The 13313-nt window shown below is 29.8% G+C and overlaps 2 protein-coding genes and 1 long non-coding RNA gene across 3 annotated transcripts; 1 reads left to right on the forward strand and 2 right to left on the reverse strand.

The window, feature by feature from the left end:
- Window positions 1-1970: 1970 nt before the first annotated feature.
- Window positions 1971-8690, reverse strand: LOC139097036 (reticulocyte-binding protein homolog 1-like). Its single transcript, XM_070648796.1, has 4 exons — window positions 7254-8690; window positions 3316-6094; window positions 2338-2714; window positions 1971-1979 (listed from the first exon to the last, which is right to left on the reverse strand). The coding sequence occupies exons 1-4, from the start codon at window positions 8688-8690 to the stop codon at window positions 1971-1973; spliced, it is 4602 nt and encodes a 1533-aa protein (XP_070504897.1).
- A 1016-nt stretch (window positions 8691-9706) lies between these two features.
- On the forward strand, window positions 9707-11344 carry LOC139097062 (uncharacterized). Its single transcript, XR_011545020.1, has 3 exons — window positions 9707-9952; window positions 10013-10096; window positions 11225-11344. It is a non-coding gene; the product is annotated as an uncharacterized lncRNA (long non-coding RNA).
- LOC139097060 (myoneurin-like) lies at window positions 10205-11935 on the reverse strand. Its single transcript, XM_070648824.1, has 3 exons — window positions 11723-11935; window positions 10626-11519; window positions 10205-10488 (listed from the first exon to the last, which is right to left on the reverse strand). The coding sequence occupies exons 1-3, from the start codon at window positions 11867-11869 to the stop codon at window positions 10285-10287; spliced, it is 1245 nt and encodes a 414-aa protein (XP_070504925.1). The 5' UTR covers window positions 11870-11935; the 3' UTR covers window positions 10205-10284.
- Window positions 11936-13313: the final 1378 nt, after the last annotated feature.

Below are 13313 nucleotides of genomic sequence, written 5' to 3' on the forward strand. Positions count from 1 at the left end.
CAACTGGAATCGTTCTATTTTTGAATAACTTAATTCTATCCTCAAATAATTCAACAGAATTGGCTATGCTAATCCATTCCAAGCTTAAAATTTCTTTTTCTTCTTTTGATAGTTCCTCAAATTTTAAATCTTTTTTCATGATTTCATCACATTTTTTGTCTTCAAATTCATTACTTTTTAACAGAGTTGGCAGGACTTTGGAGTCCGGACTTTAAAAGTCCGAAAAGTCCCAAAAGTCCGGACTTTGAAAGTCCGGACTCACTAAAGTCCGGACTTTGAAAGTCCGGACTCCACTAAAGTCCGGACTATGAAAGTCCGGACTTTTGGGACTTTGAGACTTTGACTTTGGGACTTTGGGAATTTTTGGACATTTTTTTTCGGTTACACTGCGTAACCCGAGCTAAAAAATTGAATTTTTTGACATTTTTTTCGGTTACACTGCGTAACCCGAGCTAAAAAATTGATTTTTTTGACATTTTTTTCGGTTACACTGCGTAACCCGAGCTAAAAAAGTGAATTTTTTTACATTTTTTTCGGTCACACTGCGTAAACCGAGCTAAAAAAGTGATTTTTTTGACATTTTTTTCGGTTACACTGCGTAACCCGAGCTAAAAAATTGATTTTTACGCGACGGGTTGGACTTTGGACTTTGGACTTTGGACTTTGGACTTTGGACTTTGGACTTTGGACTTTGGACTTTGGACATTGGACTTTGGATTTTGGACTTTGGACTTTGGACTTTGGACTTTGGACTTTGGACTTTGGACTTTGGACTTTGGACTTTGGACTTTGTTGCGAGACGGGTTACGCAGTGTAACCGAAAAAATGTCAAAAAATTCACTTTTTTAGCTCGGGTTACGCAGTGTAACCGAAAAAAATGTCAACAAATTCACTTTTTTAGCTCGGGTTACGCAGTGTAACCGAAAAAAATGTCAAAAAATTCACTTTTTAGCTCGGGTTACGCAGTGTAACCGAAAAAAATGTCAAAAAATTCACTTTTTTAGCTCGGGTTACGCAGTGTAACCGAAAAAAATGTCAAAAATTCACTTTTTTAGCTCGGGTTACGCAGTGTAACCGAAAAAAATGTCAAAAAATTCACTTTTTTAGCTCGGGTTACGCAGTGTAACCGAAAAAAATGTCAAAAAACTCACTTTTTTAGCTCGGGTTACGCAGTGTAATCGAAAAAAAAAATTTTAAAATACTTTAAAAAAAAAAATTTGTATGGGACTTTTCGGACTCCCAAAGTCCCAAAGTCCGGACTTTCAAAGTCCGGACTATTCTAAAGTCCGGACTCCACTAAAGTCCGGACTTTGAAAGTCCGACTCCACTTTTTTTTTCAAAGTCCGGACTTTGAAAGTCCGGACTTTCAAAGTCCGGACTCCACTTTAAAGTCCTGCCAACTCTGCTTTTTAACACTTTCTTGACTTTATTCCATGTCAGTTCCTTGATTTCTTTTGAGTTTACTTCAATTACATTTAAAAGTACATTACATCCATAATTATCACGATGTTTACAAAATTGCAAAATTTCAGACGCATCAAAATATTTTTCAAGATTTTTCCAAAGAATTTCATGAAGTTCCAAACATGTATTTTGTTGTGCTGCTGATTGTAACAAATTTCGACTCATAAATCCTAACGTTCTTAATAACTTCCTTATTTCTTCGCGGGATGTAATGCTTTCTAATTCGGTAATCATGAATTGATAAATTTCACCAGAAGAAAATGTAGCCACATGACCAAAAATATTATCGCCATCATTATCAACTTCTTGAAGTATTTCCAAAAATTCATCATCAGATATACAAGAATCTCGGAATATTTGCCATAAAGTTTGATGAGTTTTTACTTCTTTTGAATGAATTGCAGCTAAGTGAAGTATATTCCGTCCTATTTGACCTTTTGATCTTAAAATTTCTTGATAATGTGAATCATTGAGATTTTCTTTTATTTTGTGTAATGTGAGCTTAATCACTTCTGCTGTGTTTAAAATCACAAGTTTATGAAAGAAATTAGTGCCATCAATTAATAAATTCATCAGTTGTGCTTTGTTATAGCCAAATTTAGTTAAATGTTCCCACAAAAGATCATGATTTTTTATAGTTTCATCTGCTTCAAATGCGTTTAAATCTTTAATAGTAAAATTATTATTTTTTTGCAAAATTTCGTTTATAAATTTAGAATTGCCAATATTTTGATAATCAATCCATTTTAGATTCAGAATTTTTTTTTCTTTATAAGTCAATTCTTCTGATTTTGTCTTTTTTTCTATTAATCTTTTGCAATGTTCAATTTTATCATTGAATTTGTTTTTTATATAATCGTTGCTGTTTAGTACTTCTTCTACTTCTTTCCATGCATATTTTATAACTTCTTGTGTATTATACTCAATAGTATTACACATGAAATTGTCACCATCTTCATCAAATCTTGTGATAAAATTAAGTAGATCTGAACTGTCAAAGAATTTACGAAAATTTCTCCAAAGAGTTTCATGAAGCTTTAATGATTTGTTGTATATTCCTGCTAAATGTAGCACACTTTGGTTGTTATTATTAACAGATGATAACAAAATGTTTATGTTTTTATGATTTGTGATTTGATCGAGTTCATCTATTATAAATTGGAAAGTATCATATGATCCTGAATGTGCAGCTGTATGAAGTGAATTGTTACCAAACTGATCTCGTTCATCAAGCAATTTTAAGAATTCATCTGTCGATTTGCATAATTTAGAATAATCTTTCCATAAAATTTGAATAGTTTTGATTTCTTTTGCACTAATCAATGATTTTTGAAATAAATTTCTATAAGAACTTCCTTTTATTCTCAGCATTTCATGATAATCTTCAACTTTTAAGTATTTTTTAATGTTATTTAAATACATTTCAATTATATCAGTTATGTTATATTCAACTAGAAGATGAATGAAGATGTCCTCATTATTATCTTTAATGTATAGCAACTGTATCAATTCCTCTTTATTTTTAAAAGTTTCCAACAAGACCTTGCATAACATTATGTGAAAGTCAATGTCTTTATTATGTGATGCAACATGTAAAGGAGTATTTCCATCAATGAGCGATTTCTGGGTGAACAAATTACAAAGTTTTGGAACTGAATTGTGATTTTCAAACAATTTCCATTTTTTCTTTACCATTCATGCACAGATGGACCACATTTACTTGGTTTTTATTTGATTGTGATATCAGCTTCACTATTTCAGATTCTGATAGAATTCTATTTATAAATCTGATTAAAATATCATACTTCTGACGAAAATCTTGCTCGATTTTAAATAAAGTTAATAACAAACTTTCTTGATCGTTGTTCCAAGTTATTGCAATTTCCTTTAATTCACTTTTGTTCATCTTTTGACTTAATTCATCAAGAAAATAATTTAAATATTTTTCATCAAGTGTTGACTTAATTAAGTGCTTAATAATTTGATTTTTTAAAATAAAACTCTTTAAACTTGATTTATTCAAATGATTAATCATATAATCTTGAAATTCTAAAAATAAGTCAGTTTGACTGACAATTAAGCTGATGATTTTCTGATTTTGGGTTAAAATTGTTTGGACATCCTCACGACTTCCATATTTGAAGAGTTTAATAATAAATAATTCAAGATTTTTACAATTTTCTTCAAATATTTCAGTCAAATTCTTTATATTTTCGACATTTTTGAAAAACGGTTCAGCAAATTTTGATAAATTTTTGTTAACAATTTTTGATATTGAGGCATCATCAAAGCCTTCATTTAAAAACATTCGAATGACTTGAAATTGTTGTCCTTTCAAAAAATAGATGAAATTTTGACAGAAATCATTTGTGATTAATGTCGATCTGTTTTGTTTTAAAATGTCAATAAAAAAGATAGCAACAAAATATTCTCGGAATGTTTCATGTGTAAATAAGTAGGAATCACCAATTTTAATTATAAATCCACAACTAATGATTTGTTCATCACAACATCTTCTATTTGAGTCATCATCTTCGAGTTCAAGATTGCTAAATGATTTCTGATCTGGCAAATAACTTAAAAGTGCATATAATTTATGAAGGTCAAAGAAATTCATCATTAATTGTTGAAAATGTACATTAGCTTCCTCTCTTAAACCACCTTTTCTATTTGACCATCTTGTGTATTGGATGGAAACAAACTTTCCATAAATAGTAAGATAAGTAATTACAAAAACATCATCTTTGAATTCTTCATAAACATCAGCAATCATTTTGAAAAATTGTGGAGATCCAATCAAGCGATTTCTATTTCGATGAATCCTTTCGATTAATTTTCTTGCTTTATTGCGGTAGTTTTGAGTCTTTTTTTGTTCATCTGGTCTTAAATCACACAATTTTAACTTAACTGCTAACATATTAATGAGTTCGGACTGTGTTAATGGCTCCAATTTATAAATTGTATCAATATTTAATTTAGTCGACAAATCAGCTTCAAATAAGTCTCGTGATGTGATCAGTAGCTGAATTCCTGCATGTTCTTTGATTGAATTAATTATGGCAAGCATAAATGATGCAAAGTCCGGTGCAATTTCATCAAAAGCGTCAAAAAGGATTGAAACTTTTCCATTTTTATAAAGATTTAAGAACATTCTGATTTCAAATTGATTTAATGACTTTAATACGCAATTGGTCATGAAGTCTTTCAGATCAGGAACATTAGAATACGATTTAAATTCTTTCAAGAAGTGCTTCAGATCAACATAAGATATCCATCGATTGGAATCACTTAAATCATTTGCAATATTCTTCATTGTCCAACTTTTGCCAGTTCCAGCATTGTCGGATATTAAAATGAATTTTTTACCTTCAATGTCTTTAATTAGATCTTTTTGTGACAAATTCTTTGGTCTTTCAGATTCTTTAGAATTTAATTGTTTCTTGATCAATTGTCTTGGTGTAAATAAAGCTTTAAAGTTGTCATCAAGTGTAACAAATTTCAAATTTATCGACATTTCTGATTTTTCAAGTAACAAATTCAGTTGCTGATCATCAAAAACTTGTGTAAAATCACCAATTGAAATCAGCTGATTTAAAGTCATTGCAGAATTTCCTTGAAAATTAATTTCAGACTTTAGTAACGATTTCTGAGTTGCTTCTGTTAAATCATTCCATGAATAATTGACAGTGACTCGATTGTGCTTAATACCTTTTGAGGTTATGTTTTTTGATATTTTATCATATTGATTATTATCTTTAATTAAGAAAATAAACTTATTTGTATTATTTACAACAATTTCTTTTACATTTACATTCATTCCTTTCGTACAGTCCACAAATATATTCAAATTAGAATTCTGCTTAAGAACTTCCATGTAATTTTCAAAATTATCATCATTATTGCTGCAAGTTAAAGACACAAAGACATTTCTTGAATCCAACAATTCTGAATCCTTTTCCTTAACATGATTGTAAAGTTGTATCAACAAGAGATTTGGAACATTTGTTGATATTATTATGACATCATTGCCTTCAGGTTGAATACTCATATTTTTTGGTTCCGACAGCTTATAATCCAAAGATTTAATTTCTTTTAATAAACCAAAATTTTTATTTAATTGCTTAATCTTTTCACGTTTTTCAAGATTAAAGTTCTCTAAATCAGGCATAACACGCTTATTCCAATATTCAAAAAGATTCTTATATAAATTTTCTAAATGCAGTTCCTTTGGCTTGTCATTGTCAAATTCAGCTTGAATATGTGGACCTCTTACGATAAGTTCCGCAACGTAATCTTCAGGTGCATATAATTTATAAACTGTAGAAATAATTCCATTGCAATCATCATCATCTCCTTGACTTTCTTCATCGTTCTTGACTTTCCATTTATTATATTCCTCAACAATATCTTCAAACTCTTTCAATCTTTCTTGGTCAGCTTTAATAAATGGACTATCATTATTTTGGTATACAAGACGCATAACATAGTGACAAATTTCATGACTAATGACTCCTTTTATTTCTTGCTTTCTGTTAAATAATTTTGATGATTTCGCACCTATGAAGATCCATTTTGATACAGGATATGTAGTACCAAGCGAATCTCTGCCTTGTAGGTCCATATTGAATGTCTGTAAAAAAAATCAAACAATCTTTATATTCACACCGTTTTCACATGTGAATGTATTGGATATGTTCATATCAGATGTTCCGGGAAAACTAAGTAAAATAGCAAGTAATATTCTAATGCTTTTAGAAAGTGTTTAGGCTTTAAAAAGTGGAATGCAATAAAATTAGGGTTCGCCCAGATGCGCAGGGCAGCAGCAGGCCTGCAGTTTCTATTGTTCTAAATGCGCATCCAATTGCATACATCTGAATTTTTTATATGGAAATTTTTTTCGTAAAAAATGATGATAATAATAATATAATCCTTTATTTACTTCAATACATAGGTCGGAACAAAAAAGATTCTAACTTGATATTAACCTCGTCGGTTTTAAATCAAATATATTAATGAAAAGTGATTCGTAATATGACATGATGTTTGCTTTGAGCAATTGAAATGTGGTCAAAAAAAGTTTACAAAAAGACCAATTAGAAAAAAAGGATAAAAAATGTTATTTATATAAAAGCAGGTTAAACAAATTAAGGACGAGGTTTCGGCAACTTGTGTTTTGCTCGAAAACTCAGTGAATTGTAGCTGTATTGGCCAAGTGATGATAGTAATTCATTTGAATGGTGTGCAACTTTAGAATAGAAATTGTTGGTTAAGCGTGATATGAAATCTGACATTAGAGGAAGATTAGCTGAGTTGTGAATATCATTGACTGATTTGAAATCATTCCAATTGATATTGAGGATCATTCGGAGAATTTTGTTCTGGAACAGCTGAAGCTTTTTAATATTAAAAAATGATGAAAAATCGCGTTTTTGAGAGTTTTTCACCGTCGTAATTGGAAAAATAAATCAAAAATTAAATTTTCTATGAAATTCTAACATTATTTATTAATTTAAAAAATATAATTTTCCAGTGTTTTTCATCATTATATATGAAAATTAAGGGAAAAGTCGCATTTTCCAAGATTTTTCATCATAATAATACCTAAATAAATTTATGTTGAAAAAAGTCATTTTAAGAGTTTTTAAAGAATTTGGTTAAATTTTCAGATGCATTTAGAAACGCATCCAGATGCGCAGGCCTGCAGTTTTTTCATCTATGCGCATCTAATTTTGGCAAACCCTAAATAAAATGAAGACTTTATAAACAAAATATAAAAAAAAAAAACTTACGGTTGTGCTCTCAAAATCATAAATTATTTTCAAGTTATTACACTGTGCAGCTACGTCTATCAATTTACATCCAAATTTAGTCTTGTAAATATCATTGTACCAGCTTCTGATTTTATTGTAATATTCATGTTTAGTTGACTTTGAAATATTTTTATTATTGTGTATAAATGATCTTGATTCGAGTCTTAAAATATTTACCAAATCATTTTGTAATGCACTATTTACATTATTATTTCTTTGGATTCGCCCAGCAGTTCCATCCTGCTGATTACAAAATTCTTCATTTTTTTCATAAATTTTTCCCGGATTATATCCATGTGATTGTAAAATACAACGAATTTTGTCATTTTTGCAGCATATAGTTTGATGTATTGCTGAGTCATTGTCAGTATTGAATCCAATTTTAAGGTTAGGATTATTTTTAATGAATCTTTTAACAATATATATATTGTCAGCTATAATGGCTGTATGAAAGTTTGTTCGTGAATTAATTTTTGCTGTGAGATTGATGTCAGTTACATCTGTAGCATTGATGTTGTCTGGAAATGGATAGTCACAATCCAATAGCTTACACACGACATCCAATTGATTTGTATTAAATGCAGTTGTAGAAATCATAAGTTGATGATCATATGGCAGTTTCTGTATCCATTCCATGCAATGATTAATCAAGAAATCAACAATATCTTTTTTTGAATTTTTTACAGCCAAATATAAAATTGATGTTTCAGTTTCATGACTGTTTGTATTATTTACGTCATCTGGTGACACATTGTCTGATTGTGCTATGTATGAAACTTCTGTTAAACATTCCACAGCTTCATTTGTCATAGATTCTTCAACATTATCAAGCCATATGTTTAATGCAGCTACAATGTCATCGACTGATCCTTTTATTGCACATTTTTGAATTAATTCCTTATAAAAGATCTTAGGAAAATTAAAAATCCTTAATAATCTTAAAATTAAGGAAGATCGAGGAATTTGTGGCAATTTTTCAAGAAATTTAAGTTGCAAATTTTTTGCATTGTCGGATTTGATGAATTTAAAGAATGGCAAGCAGTTATCAAAATCATCAAGGTCAGGCTGTATTTCAAGTTTCTGATTTTCATTTTTGTAATAAACTCTTGAGTCATTTTCATTTTTTGATGATAACACCAACACTAATGGACGATTTTTATTGAATTTTATGAGGATTGACTCTAACACATCAAAACGATCAGATTTGTCAGTTATTTCATCATCACATTCAACAATAAAAACGAATAAATTTTTATATTGCTTTTTATTATATATATAAGAAATTTCATCAATTAAGTCCACGAAAGTCCATTCAGATGTAAATTTTAATACTCTACAACACAGTTTTTGATTCTCATTTATATTTTCATATTCTGTCTTTGTATAACTAATGATATATTCCTTATTATACTCCATTTTAATGCTGATTCACACTTTTTTACAATTTTTACACTTTTTACGATAATTTGTTCAATTTAAATGCACTCATTCTAGTTCAAATTGTTCAATGTTTATTAATTATCACTTCTAGTACCGAAGTTTAACGAAATTAACTTCAAAATTATTAAAATTCTCAATCTGGATGATCGACTATTAAGTTTTTTTCATCACTATTTAGATCACTACACTACTGTAAAAATCTTTCATGATCAAATTTTTTGGAGCTGTTTCTAAATTTAAATATCTAAAATTGACTTTATAACTTTCACTATAATAGTCTTATGAGCTTCCTTAAGATGTCCAAATTCCGTAATTTCAATCAAAAACACTCCCGATATGTTCGATCATTCGAAATGAAATAATGAAAAATGTATAACAATACTAAGAGCTCTACACAATTAGCATGGATAACAAGTTATACATGTGTGTATAACAGACATCAGAGGTGTAGCCAGGGGGATGTAGAGCTTATGTTATAACAAATTATCTATCCGTATGCTGAGCTGACATTCTTTTGTAACTAATCTACGATAAGAATCCCTTGGAGCTCCTGGCTGCCATTTTCCTATCGGATCTCATACAACTGAGGTGTACTTGAAGTGACATCCTTTTTGCAGTAGTGTCTCAATTAAATATCATTTTATTATTACAGTCGGGACAATTCACTTCCTTAATGTCTATCATTTAAGTTCAAATTCACTGTATCATCGACAAACAGTCAACAAACTTGTTAATGCTGTAAACTTGATCAAATTTATTAATAACAATAAAACATTCAAAAACATTCAATCGGCATAAAAACATTAATTTTTATGAAAGTTCAGAGCATTTTAAGTGCTCAAATATTAACATCTGTAAAAGCTCCATAACAGTTGATCATCAAAAGCTTTCCAAACATGTGTAGAACTCTTAATCGTAGCTGAACATTGTTTTCATCAAGTAGAAAACAAAACAATCTTTATCTGTGTTGGTTCAAAACATTTCACATTTAATTTACAATTTTTTCATGTTTTTAATAAATTTATCAAAATTCAACAAGTTTCTGACAAGATCAATAAATTGACATTTCAGCACAAATCAGACATCATTAAATTAACATGATCCGAAAATGGCAAAAATAAGTTCAAATCACGAGAATGTCACTTGAAGCTAAAATTGGTGCTTCAATTCTCAATGCCGACTTGTCACAGTTAGCTGTTGAGTCACAGAAGTTGTTTGATAATGAAGCTGATTATTTGGTAAATTAGGAATGCCAACTTACAGTTCCTTGAATTAATTTATATCCATTTTATTTGTAGCATCTCGATGTCATGGACGGACACTTTGTTCCTAATCTTACATCCAGTCATCCAATTGTAAAGTGCTTAAGGAATAAAATTAAGGTCAGTTTGATTTACACTTTTTATGGACATTGATCAGCTCCTTGAATATTCAGCATAATATAATATACAAACTGAAACTGCAAAATTATTAAGTACCAGAAAATTAAATTTAATTTGACAGCTTTACTTTATTTATTCAACATTTTAACATATAATATCAATTCTTTCCTTCTTATAAATCGTCATTCCTAATTCGGTGCCCTCTGAATTGGAACTGCATCTCTAACTTTTTGCAACAATAATTCCAACCTTTCAGCTCCAATGTTTTGATGATGTGTCATTGCATGCTTCTTGTAGTATTCTCGTCTTGAAAAATTACCATGACATCCTGGTTCCTCACAGAAGAATCTCAATTTTTGGTGAATTGAGAAAATGTGTCGGTTGAGATCGTTCTGAAATTATTGTAAGCAATAGGAACAGATTGATTGTGATGAATTATTTATAGTGATCCCTAACCACACCCCAGCTGCTCTGAAACACCAACCCATCACCAGATGTCAACATCCCACATCCTCTTCCCCAAACTCACCTGAGAAAAGTATCTCTTATCGCAGTAGCTACACACATGATCCTTCTGATTGGCATGAGTCTTCATATGTGCCCGTAGTCTTTTTCTCATATAAAACTTCTTTCCACATCCTTCAACATCACAAATAAATTTCGGATCCGAATGATAATACAAATGTGTCCTCAAATTGTTGATACATGAAAATAATTTTCCACAAAATTCGCACGGCATGTCCTTATCATTGTGTGACTCGACGTGCTTCTTGAGATTCTCAGTTGAGAAAAATGCTTTGTTGCATATGTTACAAATGTGACTTCTGACTTTTTCGGTGTGTTTTGCTCTCACGTGAGCATTGAGATGAAATTTTTTATTAAATTTAAGTCCACATGATTCACAATAATAAGTCTGTTGCTGTTTAATTGACTTTTTTGCATGTACTTTCATGTGTTGTTCCATATCACATCGAAAAAATGACGCATATCCACACAAATCACAAAAATAATTCTTCACATGAAGATGAACTTTGAGGATGTGACGACGATAATTGTTGACTGATGAACCGCAAACTTCACAGCATTTTTTGGGTTTTGAATTTTGATTCTTTTTTCTTGCCTTTTCAGCCTTTTCCTCAATTATCGTCTCACAGTCAACAAATATGTCTTCAGGATCTTCTTTTTCAGTTTTTATCTTTACATTTGATGGAAATGAATGATTCAAGTCCGTGTATTGATTGCTGGACTCAAAATGAAATTTTTTATGTTCAGGTTTGTTATAATCTTGTTCCTGAGTTGACTGAATGTGACTATAGAGCTTAAGCTGATTATTTATGAGGCTAGTACGAAAATTTGAGAATACATTAAGGTCATTCTGGCAGAATGTGCAGATTTTTGTAGAAAAGTCTGGAGATGAGATGAGCTGGAAAATGAAAAAAAAAGTCAAAAAATTGTTTTTGTCAACAATAAAAAAATGTTGAAAAATTTGCAAATTTTTATGGATTTTAGGTAAGAATTCGAAGATGTTAAACCTTAAGTCACCAATATCTTCACAATTAAGTTCAAATTCACAAAGCTCAACCATATTCCCACACCTATAACCCCTCAAACCCCCAAAAAACTCACCTCAATCTGAGTCAAATCGAAGAAATTTTTCTGAATAATTTCATCAATTTTCATAAATTTGACAGATTTTTCAATAATTCGGAAACAGCAACGACATTTTTCAAGATGATTTTCAAGTTCGATTTCAGCTTCAATCTTTGCATTCATTATGAAAGTGAAATTTCCACCAAGAATTTGCTTATTTTTTATAAAACTTAAATTTTAATGACAAAAAAGATTGAAATTTTGATAAAAATTGTTGAACGCACTCAATGTTTTTGTTTTTGTTTGATAGAATGTTTAATGGATGTTTTATAGATATTTTTTGAATGTTTTTGGATGTTTTATTGAAAATATCAAGTAATATTGATGATTACACTTTTGATCAAGTATCTCCAGTAAGTGAACATTCGGAAATTGTATAATGCATGCTGAGGAAGAATATACAATTTTGCTATTTTTCGAAATTTAAAATACTCACAAGCATGCTCATTTAGATGATAATGTCCATTGTCTGCTAAAAAATATTCATTCAAAAACAAATAAAATAGGGTAAAAAATATAATTTCTTGCGTTATATAATTTCTTGCGCGAACAAATTCACCAAAAAAAAATTTTTTTTTCTGACATGAAATTTTTAAATGCTTATGCCTTCTCAACGATAAACTCTATTGACACCGAAATCGGTTAAAAAAATACGAATTTGGTGAATTTTCAGATTTCGTGAAAAAAATATTTTTACGATGCTCCATTGCTTCAAAAATCGATCATTTATACTGAATATAATTTCTTGCGCAAAAATATATAATTTCTTGCGCAATTTTGGACAAGTAGGCGATTAATTTTGACGGAACAAAACATCAATTTTCTGATTATTCACCCTCTTTTACGACGCAGTCTTCCTTTCAAACAGTTAAGGGTTGCTTCTTGATCATTTTAAAATATTTCTGAGGTTAAAAACACGAAAAAATTATCACCACAAATTTTTTTTGGGTTGGCCTACTTGTCCAAAATTGCACACGAAAATTTCAAAATTTTGTTTTGGTAATTTTTTCGCGATTTCAACCTCTGAAATATTTTTAAAATAATCTAGAAGCATCCTTAAACCATTTGGAAACAAAACAACGTAAGAAAGTAGGATAAATCGTCCGAAAATTGAAGTTTTGTGTCGTGAAAATCAATCGCCTACTTGTCCAAAATTGCGCAAGAAATTATATTTTTTTGCGCAAGAAATTATATTTTTTGCGCAAGAAATTATATACAGTATAAATGATCGATTTTTGAAGCAATGGAGCATCCTAAAAATATTTTTCTTACGGAATCTGAAAATTCACGAAATTCGTATTTTTTTTAAACATTGTTTGGTAAAATTCATGCTTCCGTTCGAAAGTTATGGACATTTAAAAATTTTAACTGCATTTTGCGCAAGAAATTATATTTTTTACCCTAATACAAATTAATTTGATTTAAATTTTCAAATATATTAATTTGATGAATCATTATCCGGCAATATCAGCATTAGCAACTTGTTGGCATTGCTATGAATATTTTTTAGGAATTTCAAATGATACATATTTTTAAAATTTAACTTACATTCACAATAAAATGAATT

This window comes from Chironomus tepperi, unplaced genomic scaffold (genome assembly GCF_022539635.2).
Source record: "Chironomus tepperi strain 1889 unplaced genomic scaffold, CSIRO-AGI_Ctep_v1 contig_412, whole genome shotgun sequence".
Lineage (NCBI taxonomy): Eukaryota > Metazoa > Arthropoda > Insecta > Diptera > Chironomidae > Chironomus > Chironomus tepperi.